Below are 16835 nucleotides of genomic sequence, written 5' to 3'. Positions count from 1 at the left end.
CTATTTTATTTTCCAAACCTTTCTGGAAAATGTAACTTAATTAAGGTAGACTTTACAGTTCAGTTAAACACATATTATTGGATTCACTGGACTTGGTGACATTTAACTCAATTGAATTTAATAAAAAGGAAGTTTAAAAAGGTGCCTTTTCAAGATTCTTTCAGTCCTATTTCTAATGAAAAACCCTTTGGGTTTCAAAGATATATATCTATGTTTCTATGGAAATATCTGGACAAATGTGTCTGTGTCTGCTTGGGTCACATTTATCTGCACCACATATAAGAAATGTACTTTATAGGAACTGTGGGTTTCCTTTAAACTCATTGAACTATCTACAGCATGTCCTGTCACGTAACCCAGTATGACATTGATCATTGGATGGGCTTTTTTCCAAAGTAACACTGTTTAAATCAGAACATAAGAAAAACATTTTTTTTAATTGACCTGTGTTTCTTTTCTTCTTACTCAAAGACTGTTCACCTATAAAATGACAGCTACCTCTGTCACTATCCCAGGGGAAAGATATTGCCTTTCAGCACTTCTTTCCCTGAGCCTTCCTACTATCCTTTGTATGGTTGTGTTTGGCTGCTCTGCCTGTGCATCTCTCCCTCGCTCTCTCTCTCCTTCCCCCCCTTCCCTTCCCTTCCCTTCCCTCCCTCCCTCCCTCCCTGTCTCCCTCCCTCTCTCTCTCTCTGCTATTACTGAACTGCAGCTCCCACTGAAATTTGCACAATCAAAACCAGCTCTCATCTCAAACAGCAGTGAATTGCACCACCTGAAGAAGGAAAATAGCAAATTAAGCACGGTATCCTCTATGCTTATACAGCATGTGGTACCAGTAAATCTCACAGGATGGATGGACCCGGGTTTATGTGAGACCCACTTAGCCTGAGGTCTGCTGCCTCTGATCTGAGAGCTGTCACAGGATTTTACAGGAGGACATGTATTTAGGGGATGGTTTTAAGAAGCTAATAGAGAGCTGCATGTGAGAGCTGCTGCTGCCACTGTGCTGCTGCTGCAGTAGCTGGTGCAGCAGGATGAATGTGTAAAGGACAGCTGCCTGAGCCATGCCGGTGAGTCTCCTGCCCTGCTCTGTCTTCATTAGCTGAAAGAATACAGAGGAAAACAGATGCACTAACAAGTGCCACACTGGCACACTGGATCTATCACTGTGTACCCTTCACTGTGGAAAATGGTCAACAAAGACATGAATGGATTTCCAGTCAAGAAGTGCTCAGCCTTTCAGTTTTTTAAAAAGAGGGTAAGATTTTCCAGATTTTCCTTTAATTCTTTTTTTCTTTTTTTCTTTTCTTTTATTATTGCTGCATTTCTTACTCAGCCAGAGTAGAGAGAAAGTCATTGAAGAATGAAAGTGCTTTATGTTGGTCTTCTACTTTATGGAGCCCATGGCATGGGCAGTTCTACTGAACACCAAGGGTAATAGCAGTGTAGGTGAAGAGGAGCAGGGCAGGGGGACAAGGCTGGGGGCTCCAAAGGCATTACATCAGCACTCTTTGCTGTGGAATGTGTATCTCTGTCACGGCTGACCCCAGGGCTTGACGCAATACAGGCAGCTATTCTGGCTGGGATAATGCACTCCAAAGCAGAGTGCAGGGATGTTGCAGCTTGCCTCTGACTCGCTGCTCCACATCCACCTAGGGTTATGACTCCCTCCACACCTTCCATTTACTTTCCTGAAGTGTAGCATTACCCTCATCCATTCATCATCTCACAAAGTAGGGGGAAAAAGAGAACAAAGAAGCATTTGTAAGCTCAGGAAAATACTTCACAGTTTCTAATTTGACTGTAATCATAATTCATGCAGGAGAAAAGAGTAAGACTGAGCTACACCTGGATTTGATTTTCTTTTATATTCTTTAACATAGATACATCAGGATTCAGAAAATATTTGCTATGCATTTTATTCTGTTTTTCTCCAAGAAATGCAGGTGTAACTCTATCTCGTTGCTTTAGCTAAGTCCTTTCTGTTTCTTTGACTCTTTTCTAGTGACAATACTGCACACTCTTTATTTACTTGAGAAGCAGTCATTTCCATGTGGCATCAGGACAGGTATTCTGAATAAATCTGGGTAGACCCAGACAGCAGAAGCAAAGCATCAGAAAGAGATTGTTAGCAGGGACTACACTGTGGAAAGGATTTCCTGAGTGATTAAAACGACAACCCTCTCTTTAAACAGACTGGAGTAGGAGCAGATAAGCTGCTCCATTCACTCATTAGTTCATTCATTCATTCATCCTCATTCATTCACTCTCCCTCCATTATGCCAAGAATATGGTCAGTTCTTTTAACCCTTCAGGCAAAAAAAATGAAGCCTACACCAGTAACTAATTTGTAAGCTGGGGTCAAACCCTTTCAGGCACCAAGATGCCACATTTAAGGGCAGATATAGAAAATACTAGCTGGGTCACTCAGAGGAAAAAAATGCAGTGTTAGCCAACAATTGTTGTTTCCAAGGCAGTTTGTAGAAGCCTCAGACTGATAACTCAAACAGCACATAAATTCAGCCCCTAAAAATGGTTGTCATCCCAACATGCTTCTCATTTAAGTACATTACTATTGGCACATGTTTACCTGATACTCAGCTTACCAGCAAGGTTATCTGTTGTTTTTCTTTTAACTGCTTGAAGATTTTAATATAATTGTATTATTAAAGAGGAAAGTAACTGTCTTGCAATTCCTGTATAAGGTTCCTGTATTGTCAACTGTCTTCTATCTGTTTAGAGCCACTGAGAAGTTATCACTGGAAACCTCTACCTAATTTTGTTCTATAAGAAGGGAAAATTGTGATTTCTGGGTTTTTTCAGACCTACACTGGTAATCCATGAATTTACAGTTGAAAGAGATTGTTAATTGTAGTCATAATTGAGGAAACTGTCATACTGATACAGTCCTGGACAGTGGAACAGGACAAATAGCTGCCTTTGGTTTCTGAATGTTTTCATTTTAACAGATGCTGCCTTTTTGCTATTGTGATGAAGATAGATGAAATCAGTAAAACCAATTTAGAGACACAAAGAAGGGAATTCTCTCCCTATACTTTTCTGTTAATAGATATATGTGTTCATTGATGTTTCTCTTACCCCTCTTACCTTCCTTGCAGAAAATCCCCATTGTCCAATGCCAGTGTTTGAAACACACACAAACAAAAATAGCTATATGCTCATAATGTGTTGCTGGCTCCCAGAAATATATCTTGCATTTGCTGGACTGGTGATGTGTCACATGTTAACTACTGTGAGAACAAGGAGAGATGGTTCAAGAGTTTATTTGGTCTCCTGCCAGTGATCTGGACACTCTGGCTGAACCACCAGAATCCTGGTGTATAGAAGCACATTTGTGAGCTTTCTTGGTCTGAGTGTAGTGTGTGGTAGAGCTGTTTGACAGTTTGCATCCCCACAGCACCAGTGCACCATAACCAGCAACCCAGGGGATGCATCCTCCATCCAGAGTGGGAGGCAGGAATTGCACTGCAGAGCCTGGCACTCCTGGCTGCTCGGTGAGGTTACTGCTATCCCTCTTTACTGAAAGATGCCTGACACACAGAGAAGGTCATTTGTTATCTGGGTACTGAGCAGGCTTGTCCAGATCACCAGCAGGGTCTATGATGAAACAAGGGCTGGGGCTTCAATCTCTCCAGTTTGAAATCACTGCGTCTATCTCCTCAAAAGCACATATTTCTAGTAGAGGTGCTTTCCAAGTCTAATTCTAGAAAATCCAAATCAATGTAGAGTAAAACACATTAAATTTTTGAAATGCTGCTATTTTTTCAACACGGATTTTTTTTATGGAAGAAAGTGCCAGATGTATTTTCATTGTTATCATTTCTCCTTGAGCCTTATGCTCTCATTAAATTGAAACCCTGTTTGTTGCTGCGTCCAAGAGTACAGAAAGGGCTGGCAGAGCTCTGTGAATTTAGACCCATCTGAAAGTGCATTCAAACATTGACTTGAATTTGAGGAACAGATTTTTTTTAAGCCTGGCTTATTCTCTGATGACAAAGTACTGACCCTCTGGGATGCTGCCTGCTGTTGTCAGATGATTCAGGGTATGGGCTAATCATATCCAGAGGTCAGAGAACAGGAAGAAAAGGCTGAAATTAAAGGGCAGGACACTTAATTAAAATAAAGGGGGAAATAGAAACTATTTGTTTTGCAGAATAGAAAATATTTTTTTTGCAGAATAGCCTGCAGCACTCATTTCTGGTGGGATTAGAACAACAAAATAGGGACTTCATCCACTTAAAATGGGTGCAGCTTGGAGAAAACCAATTGATTTACAATGCCTATATTTTTTTCATTGCAAGAGATGTAACAAGTAATTGTGCTTAGAATCCGAGGTTTTAATGGTTAAATATTGGGTTTTAATTAAAGATGACTCAAATCTAAAAAGATAAGGGGAAAGAAGAAAGTGGGTCATATATAGGTACAAGGGGAAAATCTGAAGTCAATCCAATGAAGATAAATTATAACAACATACCTCCTGACAAGGCTGGGAATTTAAAATATATTGTCATCTGATGGCACACAATTACCTTCATTTTGGCTACTATCCTTTTCCTTATCCACTGATATTGCATACTGGATACCGATATAAATAGCCCATTAAACAGCTTTGGCTATAAATGGATGGGAAATCTCTCTTTTTCACATACCAGCAGAAGTTTGACTTTCCCAAAGTTAAATAAAAATGGTTTGTTAATTGGCAGAAGTCACATCCATCTGTTGTGAGGGGTTTGCAGGCCTCATCCTTCAGAGCTGTGCAGGACACTCCCAATTCAAAAGATCATTGAATGTGGAAAACCTACAAATTCCTCTTTGGCCAATGAATAGGATATCCCAGGGCAGAGGAGCCTTTCATTTTCACCTACTGCCATCCCTGCCAGATGTTTTTTTGGCAAGTGGATGTTTGTGGTACTTGCACTGCCTCTTCTGTTGCATTGGCCTACCTTATGAAGATTTTGGATAATATTTTACAGTATACGACCTCCTTCATATCAAAATAACATGTCATGTCATATATCACAGCACAAACCAACACAGCTAAACCAGGGTGAGAGATGATGAACTGTCCCTGCCACTTAAATACTGTTCTTGTGATATGGTAACCTCAGTGAATATGAAAATTCATTATCCGCTTAGGTCTGGACCAAGACCAAATACAAATTTATTCAGAATGTGAAGAAGATATGATAAATGGGAAAATAAATAGCTGTGTTCCATAAAAGGAAAAAAAAAAAGAAACAGGGCATGTCTTAGAGAAGAAGTTTGTTGCAGGGATTAAGGACTTGCTTGTCTGAAACCTGATAAGGGAAAGAATATCCATAATCCTTTTTCTCTGAGAAAATTTACATTAATTAGCAATTTAGGTCAAGCCAAAGTGAATGCGCAAGTATGAAGAGGAAATAGCAGCCTTTGTTTCTGTGCAGTTTTTCAAACAAGCAGTTTGTGGAAGCCATGTCCTTCTCCTTTCTATGTTGATATTTTACGGCACTATATACCAGCAGTTTTCTCCATATATGAGCTGAAAGGACTAACCCGTAAACATCATCATGCATGAAGATGACAGCTCAGGCTGCATTAGAGCTCAAGGCGATATATGGCTGAGGGGACTGCAGAAATACCTGAATGACATTTTTAGGACTACAGTAATTTAGTAATACAGAAAGCCCTTGAACACAGTACTTCCAGCTGAGTTCCTACAGATTATGGTCCCTCTGGTAGATTGTGCTGTGGGAGGATTGCTCTCTGCTCTGCCACTTTTACAAGTCTAGAAATTAATTTCAGGGCTGGAGATACCTTTTATTTAGGGTAACTGGGAACTTACCTAGAAGAAAATGAGAGACAAGACATCTATAAAATGGGAAAATCTCATCTTTATATGGGATGACTGATTATACTGCTGCTTTTCTTTCCTGCTTGGGCCAATGTCACAAAAGTACATAAATTTTAAAGCTGATTTCCAGACACAAGGACCCTGGGTCATTGCAAGTAAGGCAAAGACTTGCAGCAGAGAATTTTTTCCCATCTCACTTGTTCTGTGTAAAGAGGTGCTGGGCATCTGTGGCTCTTCTTAGCATTAGCCAAAGCTGTAAGCACTCAGCCTTGCCCACCACAGCCCCAAATACCTTCATCAGTTTATAACCTGAGCATTGCAGACCACAACTACATGGGGCTTTAAGGTAACTGAAATGAACCTGGTCCTATATCTCTATCAGGCTTCAAACCTGCTGCAAACAGTCAATGAGCTGAACAATAGTTCTCTCATCTTCTGCCTATCAACTGTTTCCTGAAAAAGCCTATTAAGTAAACACATGGGATGAAACATGAGAATGGGTGAGAAACCATGTAAGGCCCCAGTACAAGTTTTCCATAAAAAAAAAAAAAACAACTTTGTCTTGTTCTGTCTTCCCATTAAACCAAGATGAGCTTTGGGTTGGGTTCACTGCTAATATTTTGTTTTTTAGCTAGCATACATGAAAAGATTTATAAGACAAAACTGGCATCATCTAAGAAAGTACCTATGAGTCCCTTGTTCAAAACCAAAATATGAAAGTATTGTTAAAACTAAAGTATAATACCTTGGGATTAAATTAATAAAAGGAAAAAGAAATAGGGAAGCATAGAAGAAGGACAGCAGAATGAGAGAAAAGGAAAGAAAGAAAAAAGATCAAGAGAGAGGAGTCTTATTATTTCTTATTCTGTTCTCCTTCCTCTAACCTCTTCAATTCTCTTTCATAAAAAAAATAATACTAGAAAACACCTCCATATTCCTTAATTATTGAACTTTCCTAAACACATCTCATAATTCCTACCAGAAATTTGTCAAGCTAGTGCTTGAAGCTGCCCAGTTCTTTTCCAGTTTTGGAATAATCCCCCTGCTTGAAAATTTAGAAATCCTCCTTTCATTTTCAGCCTAGTTTTACGCATGACCAATTTATTCCCATTTAGTCTTTTACTAACACAAAGCAATAACTTATATAAATCATGCCCTTCCCTCATATATACAACTACTGATGTATTTATAGAGAGCAGTCATTTCTTTCAGCTGTATTTGTCTAGGCTAAAGAAGACAACTTCCTTTAGACACTTCCTTTAGAGTAGACTTTCCATTGCCCAGTAACTCCAGCAGACAGAGTCAGCTGTCATATTTGCAGGCCATGAGATCTCTTTGGGGTTACCAAAACATCCATATAGTCCTCTTTCAAGGTTCTTTCTCATGGACTCTGTTACACACTTCTAACCTCCACCCCACTCTTCTCCCCCACTCTAGTCCTCTTTTGCTAAGTAGATCTGTGTGTCACTGGCAAATTTTCTGAACACAAGCCTAGGTTCTGTATCAAACCCATCTCCAGTAGCAACATTCCTCTTGACAGCACACTTTTTGCTTGCTCCTTTATCTCATGATTATATTTGTAAGACTATTCTTATTCTCCATTTTAACTTATTTCCCCTGTGTTATCTCTGTTACTGAGTTACCAAAGACCGTATGGATTAGATTATCCACATTTGCCTCATCAAAGGAAGACATCAGGCAAGTTTGGCATATTGGTAAATGCATGTTGCATGTTATCTCATTTTCTACTGAACTCTTTGAAATTTGCTCTCCCTTCAGATGTGATAGTTTTGTTTCTGTTCACATAGTGCCGTAAGTTTTTTTCTTCTATGCTGTACAACACTGTCCTGGAAAACTCAGAGCACAGAATTAATCTAAATATTTACTTTTTATCTCATCTCACTCTTTCTGAGAAATGGACTTTATTTTTTTTAATTTCAGATTCTGACTGGATTTTCCCAAACATGCTCTCAGCCCTTTTACCACTTTCAGGTCCTCATTACCCACCATCACTAAAATCAAATAGCAGTGGGGGGAGGTTCCTTTGAGAGCCTGCTCTGGCTCATTCCTTTCAAGATCAGATTAGATATTGCTTGAGCCTGGAGAGTGCTTTGGTCTGCCTTCATTACATACCTTCAGAGCTGAGCATGGCTTCTGTTTGGGGAAGGGCCAGCTGTGAGATCTCCCAGTCTTCTGCCAAGTGCATATTAACTATGTTTTAAATGCCACAGAGTGTGGAGTCAAAATTTTAGAGCAATTCTACCCCAGACACAATGTTGTCACTGCTATCGTAACTCAGCTCAGCAGCCTCAGTATCATTTACCCTTAGTCTAAACATCCAAATTGTCTGAAAAAACATTGTGATGCAAGAAAATGTCAGCAAGAAGAATAGCACAGAGGGTTTTGGACACCCTTAGCTGTGTGGTAACTGGTGATGCAAACTGAGATACTAAGAAAGCACACAGCTGTGTCTGCCAAAAAATCAATGTGATTCCTCTGCCAAATGGGGAGATTGATAAATATGATCTGCAGGGAGTGGGAAGGACTGTGAGTTTGGAGCAACTCTGGGGATACGTTACCCTATCTGTTAATTAAAACAAGGCTTTGATGAAGGTTACAGGCTCAGGGGAGGTCAAGGGTTGTGTCCATAGAAAAAGGAATCAGAGAATTGAAAGCAAGGAGAAAGCTTATATCTCTCTAACAAATTGGCTGATGTGAAGGAGAAGCAAACAGGACAGGAACTATCGCTGCAGAGAAACATGTAAATGGAGATGCTAAAGCAGTGGAAAACCAAGCAAAACCTAAGCCCATGAAACAGTGTTGCAAAATCAAATCAATAACACAGAATGGAGTTTTTTCTGAACAGCATATTATCACAAACTAGTGGTTGTTATTTGCAACAGTCACTTTTATAGCAAGACGATTAAAAACAGGGAGTTTGAAAACAATAGCTCCAAAAGCTATAAATCTTAATGTTTATTGAAGACTGCACTGAAGAGATTTCCAGATCAGCTCACAAGCAATTAACCAAGACTCAAAATATCCTTACAAGGTAGAATAATCATACCCATTTCACAGACAAGTGCACAAAGAGAAAATAGGTAACTCAGTCAGTTAGACAAATTCATATACAAGACAGTAGTTATTCTTTCTTTCCTGACCCTTACTCTAAGTTTCCACCACTAAAATAAAAAATTCCTTTGCTTGAAAGAGCAGCAGCAGACATCTGCTTGGGTTTGTGTGGCTGAAATTTATGCAGGCATTTTAAGCAGCTTAACAGCAGCAGCACCAAAATAATTTTTTTTCAAGTGGTCAGAAGTGTTTAATACAGTCTTGCTGACATGGCAGTGGCATCAGAAGATGCTAGATACTGTGTAAAGTTGAAAAGCTATTATTTCCAGTCTACTCAGCTCATTAAAAGATTGCAAAAGTAAAAAGCACAAATTGAGATTCTGCTGCCGTGCAATGTCAAGAGTGCCAAGGGGCATGTTTGTCTTGTAAGTGTCTTCCAGCGTGACCCAGCCTGTTCCCGTACTGTGGCACATCAGGAAATGGCTGAAGAGGTGTCAGCCTGAGACTGGAGCCTGCTGTGCTCCATAATCCAGTGCTTATTTCATTCACTGCTTTTGTGTCTCCCACAAGCAAAGCCCAATAACCAAGTTTCTGTATAACATCAGTAACACGGATGGTGAGCTGTGCAAGGCACGGGACAGCCTCTTTTTGCTGTAGGTGTGCACAGATGTTGGTTTGGTGTCCACCACCAGCAGCAGCAAACCTTTAATGTCCCAGCTCCAGTGAAGGAGGAGCTGTGTGTACAGTCAGACGCTGCAGCTCAGTTGTCAAGGGGCTGCTTTTTCAGATGCCAACAATATGTCTGCTTGTTCTCTTCAGGGCCATGCACATATCTGTACACTGTACAAACCATGCCATGGGTGTTCAGCTGTCTTCTGAAAAGATCCAGAGGACTACACAGGGAAAAAATCCCTATCAGTCAGGCAGTACACATTAGGACTTTTCTGAAAACAGTCAATATTCAAAAGAAAGAATGGGAACCCTGCATCCACTGCCCCACTGCAAGCTGACTACAGGTGTGTTATGGGGATGTTCCTATTCTGGGGTTCCTATTCTGGAAAGGCTCAATTCATACCTATCCACATCAACACTCTTTCAGCATCCCTGTGGGGTGGGACTTTTTCAGAAGGTGTTTTAAGGAGCTACCTTGCAACAGTACTGGGTGCTAAAAGAGTATGCAGGAAAACAAACTCATTGCAACTCAGACTCCTGTGTAATATTTGACCCTGGGAATTTACGTCAACTCTCCTAAGAAGCATTGTTTGGCCAGCTGTCCAGATTGCAAGCACTTCAGGGTAGAGAAAAAGAGAATGACAGCACCTAAATAGTTCAGGTTCAAATATCAATTGAGACTTCATGGACACAAATAATATAATCAAAATCACTAGCTACTGTTGCCAACAAAATTATTTTTATATGACTGATGGGGATTTTTATACTTGTATATGAGAAATATATATTTTATTTTATTTTGTGTTCTGTTTTTATTAGATATTTGTCTTGCTTCAGTCAGTTCATATGTATGCTTTTTACTGGGGCTGTGAAAAGTTTTCAAGTATATAGCAGAAATAATGCAAAAAGTTACGAAGAAAAATGCTTGAACTGTAGGTCAATACAAATTTAGATGCATTGCAAAAATTTACCCAAGAATAGGTCCATAAAATTGCTTGAAATTCTTTCCATGCTAATTAAGATTAGTGAAAGAAATATACCGTTCTTTCAGTATATTTTGTTTTCTGAAAAGATCCCTGCATTATTCTAATGGAAGACTGTTAAGCTTTGATGGCCTAAACTGTAGGTAGGTTGGAATTTGAATAATGATAATTTATTTATATTTATTAAAATTAATGACATTTTGAAGCACATTGACATTGTTTGACACATGCAGATTCACGCAAAACTTTGGATCCCACATTCCTTAAGGGTCAACTCAAAGGAGGGCTCCATGGCTCAATGCAAGGACAGGCATTGTAACATCAACTCTTTTGGTTGGAGTGTGGGATTAAATCTCTGTGCTCTGGGAACAAAGTGACTGTGGGAATCCTCTGTGTAAAACCTTTCTGACTGTTTGGCTGAGATACAAAGAATAACTGTAAGAAAATTCATGTGCAGAGAAGATAAGGGAAGGTAATGTTGGAGGAGGACAGCCGTGAAACACAAACCAAAGCAACCTTTAGCTCTGTAGTGTGACCTTTTCTTCTTATGCCAACAGACTGGAGGTGTGATTAAAACCACAGCTGCTGCGCCTCCAGGTTTTGTGTTCAGTTTACATCCTGGCTCCATATTATCTTCTCTTCTGCTCCATGGGCACCCTAACTCTTTATACAGTGATATCACTGACTTCAGGCTGATTTCTTGTTCATGTCAGAAACTGGTAGACAAAGTTAATTAATAACCAAGCCTTTTTATTTAGCACTACTAGTCAGGGATGGTCTTGAACTCCAAAAAAAAAAAGATGAACATAAATGCTGTTTAATGCTTAGCAGCTCTGTAGATGGTCATCCTAAAGCTGCAGCCACCATCCAGGGGTATCTTTAACACTATCGAGACCTTTAGAGAGGTGGAGAGGCAAGAAGAAACACAGTCATCAGGATGGAATCTAGAGTGTATCTTCATTATCTTGGCCCTGACACTTCTCTTTTAATTCCTGCATTTCAGTTTGACAGTGTGTAACATCAAGACTTATGATGTACATGCTAGAGATGGGAGATGCAAATTTTTGATAAGGAAATTGTGAGATTTGATTCACCCTGTCAGAAAGTAGCATTCATTAGTATCCATTCTTTCCTAAGCCTATGGTGTCCATGCATGCACCTTCCATCAATTCCCTGTGAGAGGAAGAGGTCTCATTTCAGATTCAAAAGTTCCTTTAGTTTTTATTTCTCTTTTTTTGTGCTGCCTTTTTTTTTTTTTTTTTTTTTTTGGTACAGTGATAAGAGAACAAAGGTGACTGCTCTGGGATATCTTGATTGGACTAAATAAATTATTTCCTTCTCTATTTAAGATTAATTAAGAAATGTTGAAGGGAAAAAAGGTCAGAGCTCTGAGATTGTTCATTCCATTCCCCAATTATTCCATATATACTAAGCCTGAAAGAGCTGTAATTAGATATGAGACAAGCCTCATGAGGTTCTCTTTCTGTGCAGTTCCAAGCACACTGGCAGTCATCCAGAAGTTAAATATGTAAATAAATCATCTTCTTTTCAACAAATTTCTTCTGTTCATCATACTTCTCTCTTTTTTCTCTCCAAGGGCTAACCAGCCTGGACCTCTCCCATATAGCAGCCTGCATACTGAATAGGCCCATACAGAGCTGAAGGGAAAGTGCTGCTTCTCCATTGCAAGCTGCTAGAGAGTCCAGCCTAGCTGTCTGCTTTATGAAGCTCTTGGAGTAACTTGTGTGAGCCTTGGAAAACTCCAGCAGCTTCTGCACCCTAATATCTTTGCACATTTGTGTGTTTATAGGGGATCCAGACAACCTGACTGGGTTTCTCCAGTGTATGTGTGCCACCTAAAAACTGGTTCACTTGCCCTAGCAGGTGAATCAAAAGCTGGTGTGCCATATGCCCAGGTACTCTGTCAGTGAGAGATATTATTTGCAAGGATGGAAAGGAGCTGAGATTGGTGCATTTGCTGTTTTTCCAAATGTTGTCTTTAGTGAATAAGTTACCAGCCAAGTCCAAAATGCTAAACCATCATTTGATTTCCCTTATTTCATGGTCACAGTACTAGGAAAACTATTTAGTCCATTTAAAACCTAGCTGTCTCAGGTATTATCTCCTTCTACTTGCCTTCTTCAATTTCTGATTGCTTTCTCCATTTCACTTATTCTCTGACACAATGATTTATATTGGTGACTAGCAGTCCTGTAAAAGGATTTGCACACCAAATTGAAACCATGTCATTATCCTACCTGCAGGGTATTTTTAATATTTTCTCTGATGTCATAATTATTTAACCTCTTTGGCATTGAAACCTCAAAAAATGTTGGCATTCTCAGTGGAAAAATATGTTAGCTTTCAGTAGCTTTTGCCCAAAATAACTTCAGAATATTTATGTTTTATTTGTAAGAGTTAAGCAAATGAAAATCCACACATAACAAACCATATGGAAGAAGAGACTGAGGACAAGCTGCCTCAGTCAGTCTTCCCAAAACCAACAACCTACACATGTGGGAGACTCCAACCCACAACCTGATAAGTCAGCATTGGTGACTTACACTTCAGCTCGTGTTTCTAAAACAAAGCTCTTTATTGCTGTCATCTTGTAAATAAAGTGAAGACCACAAGGAATAAATGCTTGGTAATATATTTCTGGTGTGTGTGAATGTGGCCCTGGAAAAATACTAAGCTAAGAAAGGAAATAATTTAAACGGCAGAAAGAAAGCCTCCCTTGTTTCATACTTCTTGAGTGTGTCTGGTTTGCATCTGTTACTATGTTTTTTTCACTTAAGAACACATTTCTTTAATACATATGAATAACTGGTTTTGACTGGCAGTTTGAAAATGTGGTTTTTCTCTGATTAACTGTACTTTTTGTCTGTACTTAGCCCCTTTTTAAAACCATATTTCTCAAGCTATATTAAAACAGGAGTAAAAACAACACATGGAACAATTTATTGAAATGCCAGGCAGGTTTGACAGGTGCAGGAGAAATTGCTTAGTTTCACAAATTGAAACAGCTGCAGTTTTATAGGTGATGAAATTGCATTGGGATGGGGTTTCAGATTTGTTAGTTCATCTTGTGTTTGCTGTTTTGTTTGTGAAGCATTGAGTCATTTACCCCTCTCCAAGGAGGACTCATTTCTCAAAAGGAGGAGGCATCTAGTCATCACAGAGGGATGAGAAGCTTTGTGAAATTCAAGCAGATTTCAGAGTAGATTGAAATGCAACTAGAAAATAATAGTTTTCTCCTCATGGGATTACAAATAAACATTGCTGGCAGCTTTTGGAGCAGGAAATGCTATAAACATTTGGTCTACCTTTCAGATAGTTGGAGCTAAGATTTTATTACATATCTCTAAAGAATATCATGCACAGAAAATTTTGAATCATTAATCAACAAATTTTAACCTCAAGAGTCTCTTGTATCAAGGACGTTTGCTTTCAGTCTGTGCAATTGCTAGACAACGATGTATACTTTATTTGCAAATTATTCAGGACCATATGTTCTCCTACAGTGACAGAGTATGTATCAAGTGGTCTGCTTTCCATAAGTTCATTTTCTCATCCTAGTGGGGAAAAAAAGCAGTGATGAAAATCAGTGAATGATCTTATAAGAATTGGTCACATTTGACAATGAATTAATTTGTCAAAACACTTAAATCCTCCTCCTAGTTTAAATCCCTGCTGATGATGGTGTTTTAAGTCATAAGTTCTTGTATAGTTTGGAATAAAATAATTTTTTAGATCCTGATGGAAATTTATTGGTGTTTTGCACACTGCATCTCAGCTGGGATGTCGTTTAGAAATGTTAAATTTGAGTGCTGTGAAATTTCTGCTTCTTCTCAAACACTGTTCTTAGCAAAGGCAAATTGGTCACTAGAAAAAGCTAGGAGAAGAAATGGTGGCTATTTTCCTGAAAGATATGCTTTTGAGAAACACTTTGCAAGGGTCTTCAAGCAACCTAGTCAAGTGGAGGGTGTCCCTGCCCATGGCAGAGGGCTGAGAAGTAGAGGATCTTTAAATTTTGTTCCAACCCAAACCTATTCTATGATTCTATTATTCAATATCTCCTTTGACTTGGAACAAAAAGGCAGAGACATTTGCCTTGTCTGTGTTACCCAGTCTGATAGATTACAGGACCACCCCAGAGCACTCAGGTGGGGCTTGACCAAGACTGTGGCAGCCTCCCTCATGGCACTGCCATGCCACTCTACACATGGTTCTGCACAAGCTGCTGGAGTCTCTGCTGCCAGATCCCAGCCCAGCCTTGTCTGGCAAAGGAGCTGATCTGTAAAAAATTACTGTCATCTTTCACCAGGAGCCCCTCTGGGAATACTGCAGCTTTCTAAGGTGTATGGTCCATCCCACAGCTCTGTTAATGTTTTGGTATGTCTCTCTCACAGGGCCAGAAAGACCAGGCACCCTAAATCAGCTTGTCTAGTGGTCCTGGTCACTTTAAAGATTGACAAAGAATTAGGATGCTGTGCAAAGTTATACAACAAATTAGAAGGGTGACCTTCTGCCAAATGTAAAGCAGATTAGTGAAGTGTAGATCTAGGCTCAAATTTGAAACAGGAAAGTTATTAATTTCAGGCCACACAAAATATGCTTCCCTTCTCTGACAGTGTGAAGCTTTTGAATAGTTAAGGATAACTATTGAATGGGACTTGGTGCTGTAATCAGTCATCCATAATGTTCTGCCACTGCAGTAATTTTTCTTTCACTGCAGTTAAACTCTATAATGCTGGGCTACTTCAGCCCAGATTACTGAAGGATGCAAAATAACTGTTGCATCAGGAAACTGAGATGGACAAAATGTACACTGAGGTATCTTTGTTTTGCCTGGATTTTTTTTCATTCACCTACCTTTGCTGCCATTCACATCCAAGCATGAATTCCCTGGCTCCCTTGCCTGGATCAGATGCTCACAGTATCCTGCTGACTGATTTGAAGCTTTAACTAATAGATATGGGATGTGGTGTTTATTAAATCAGGAGTTAAAATAAATGTTGCCTAGGTTTACTGACACTGGCATTGCTCACATAAAACAGAATAAAGAAGATAAGGTACTGGTGAGCACCCTCAGACTATTTGGATAGGATTTCGGGTTGTATTGTTCATGTTGTTTTTATTTTATCTAGATGAAAAGCACTTTTAACTTGGTAGCCTGGAAAGATTACACTTGCACATACACAATAAACCCCATTTTGTTTTGTTTTCCTCTTTGACATAATATGCAGAGGGTGTTTATACACCAGAATGGACAATGAATCTGTTGTCCCATCTCGTGTAGTAACAAGTCCCATCAGTGCTTGCAATTGATCCAAGAGCGTTTACCTGATTCCAACACATCAGTTATTTATTTATTCACAGAGAAAAGAATCCCATGACACTAACAATTGTTATCAAGGACAACATGGGAGGAAGCAAGAGAGGAAAATCCTAAGTGGTGCCTATTCACTTTAGATTTTTTTGATGCCACATTACAAAAAATCAGTGTGAGGGCATAGCAAAAGTTAATTTAGCTATTAATGTGAGATGTAGGTTTTACAAACTTTCTCCTGCACTATTTGAGTTGGCAAGAGCTTTCCCATTTACTGGAACAGGAAAATCAACCAGGCAGTTTGCTGTGTGCCCATTAACACTAGTTATTTGCAATACTGGTGTGCCTAAATTTTTTGCTGCTCTTCATGCCTTGACTTACATGATTTACAACTTCTTCAGCAGAAATATTTAAACTCATATTTAGAGGATTCCAGATTCCTCGAGTCATTTTTGTACCCATCAGCTTTTGGGATTAGTGCCTGAACGCAGTCATATGTTGACATATTTTTTTTTTAAGAATATGCCTTTGCTAACTTTCTTCTGTGGCCTAGAGACATGTCATTCACACTTAAGATCATAAAAATCTGCCTTATTTACTTGATGTGTTAACATTGCAAGCGATGACAACAATAAGTACTGAAAAATTTGCCATGCCTTCCCTCGCATAGATCCCATTTCTGCTAGATGCTGCATATTCCCCTGCAATACCGAAGTGTGATGGGGCTCCTGTGAAGAACTCCCTGCATTTCTCCACCCCAAGTTGTGGCCTATTTGTCCTTCCCCAGATCCCCCTCACATGCAGGTAACCTTTCTCCTGGCACAGCTGGAGGACTAAATTCTCCATGAATCTGGGGCATGTACATCCAGACTTGAACAGAAATAAGGTGTTCTGCTACTTGGCCTCCATCTGCTTTTTCGTG

At 39.4% G+C, this 16835-nt stretch overlaps 1 protein-coding gene across 1 annotated transcript in view; it reads left to right on the top strand.

Annotated features, from left to right (window-relative positions):
* Positions 1 to 747: 747 nt before the first annotated feature.
* SGK1 (serum/glucocorticoid regulated kinase 1) overlaps positions 748 to 16835 on the top strand; it is a 69978-nt gene continuing 53890 nt past the window's right edge. Inside the window, exon 1 of the mRNA XM_021540657.4 lies at positions 748 to 1261. Coding sequence (XP_021396332.3) covers positions 1193 to 1261 — 69 coding nt within the window. The 5' untranslated portion in view covers positions 748 to 1192. The remainder of the gene's footprint in view (positions 1262 to 16835) is intronic.

Source organism: Lonchura striata, chromosome 3, assembly GCF_050655825.1.
Source record: "Lonchura striata isolate lonStrDom1 chromosome 3, ASM5065582v1, whole genome shotgun sequence".
Lineage (NCBI taxonomy): Eukaryota > Metazoa > Chordata > Aves > Passeriformes > Estrildidae > Lonchura > Lonchura striata.
Note: the sequence above shows the minus strand (reverse complement) of the source record. Positions and strands in the feature narration are given on the sequence as shown.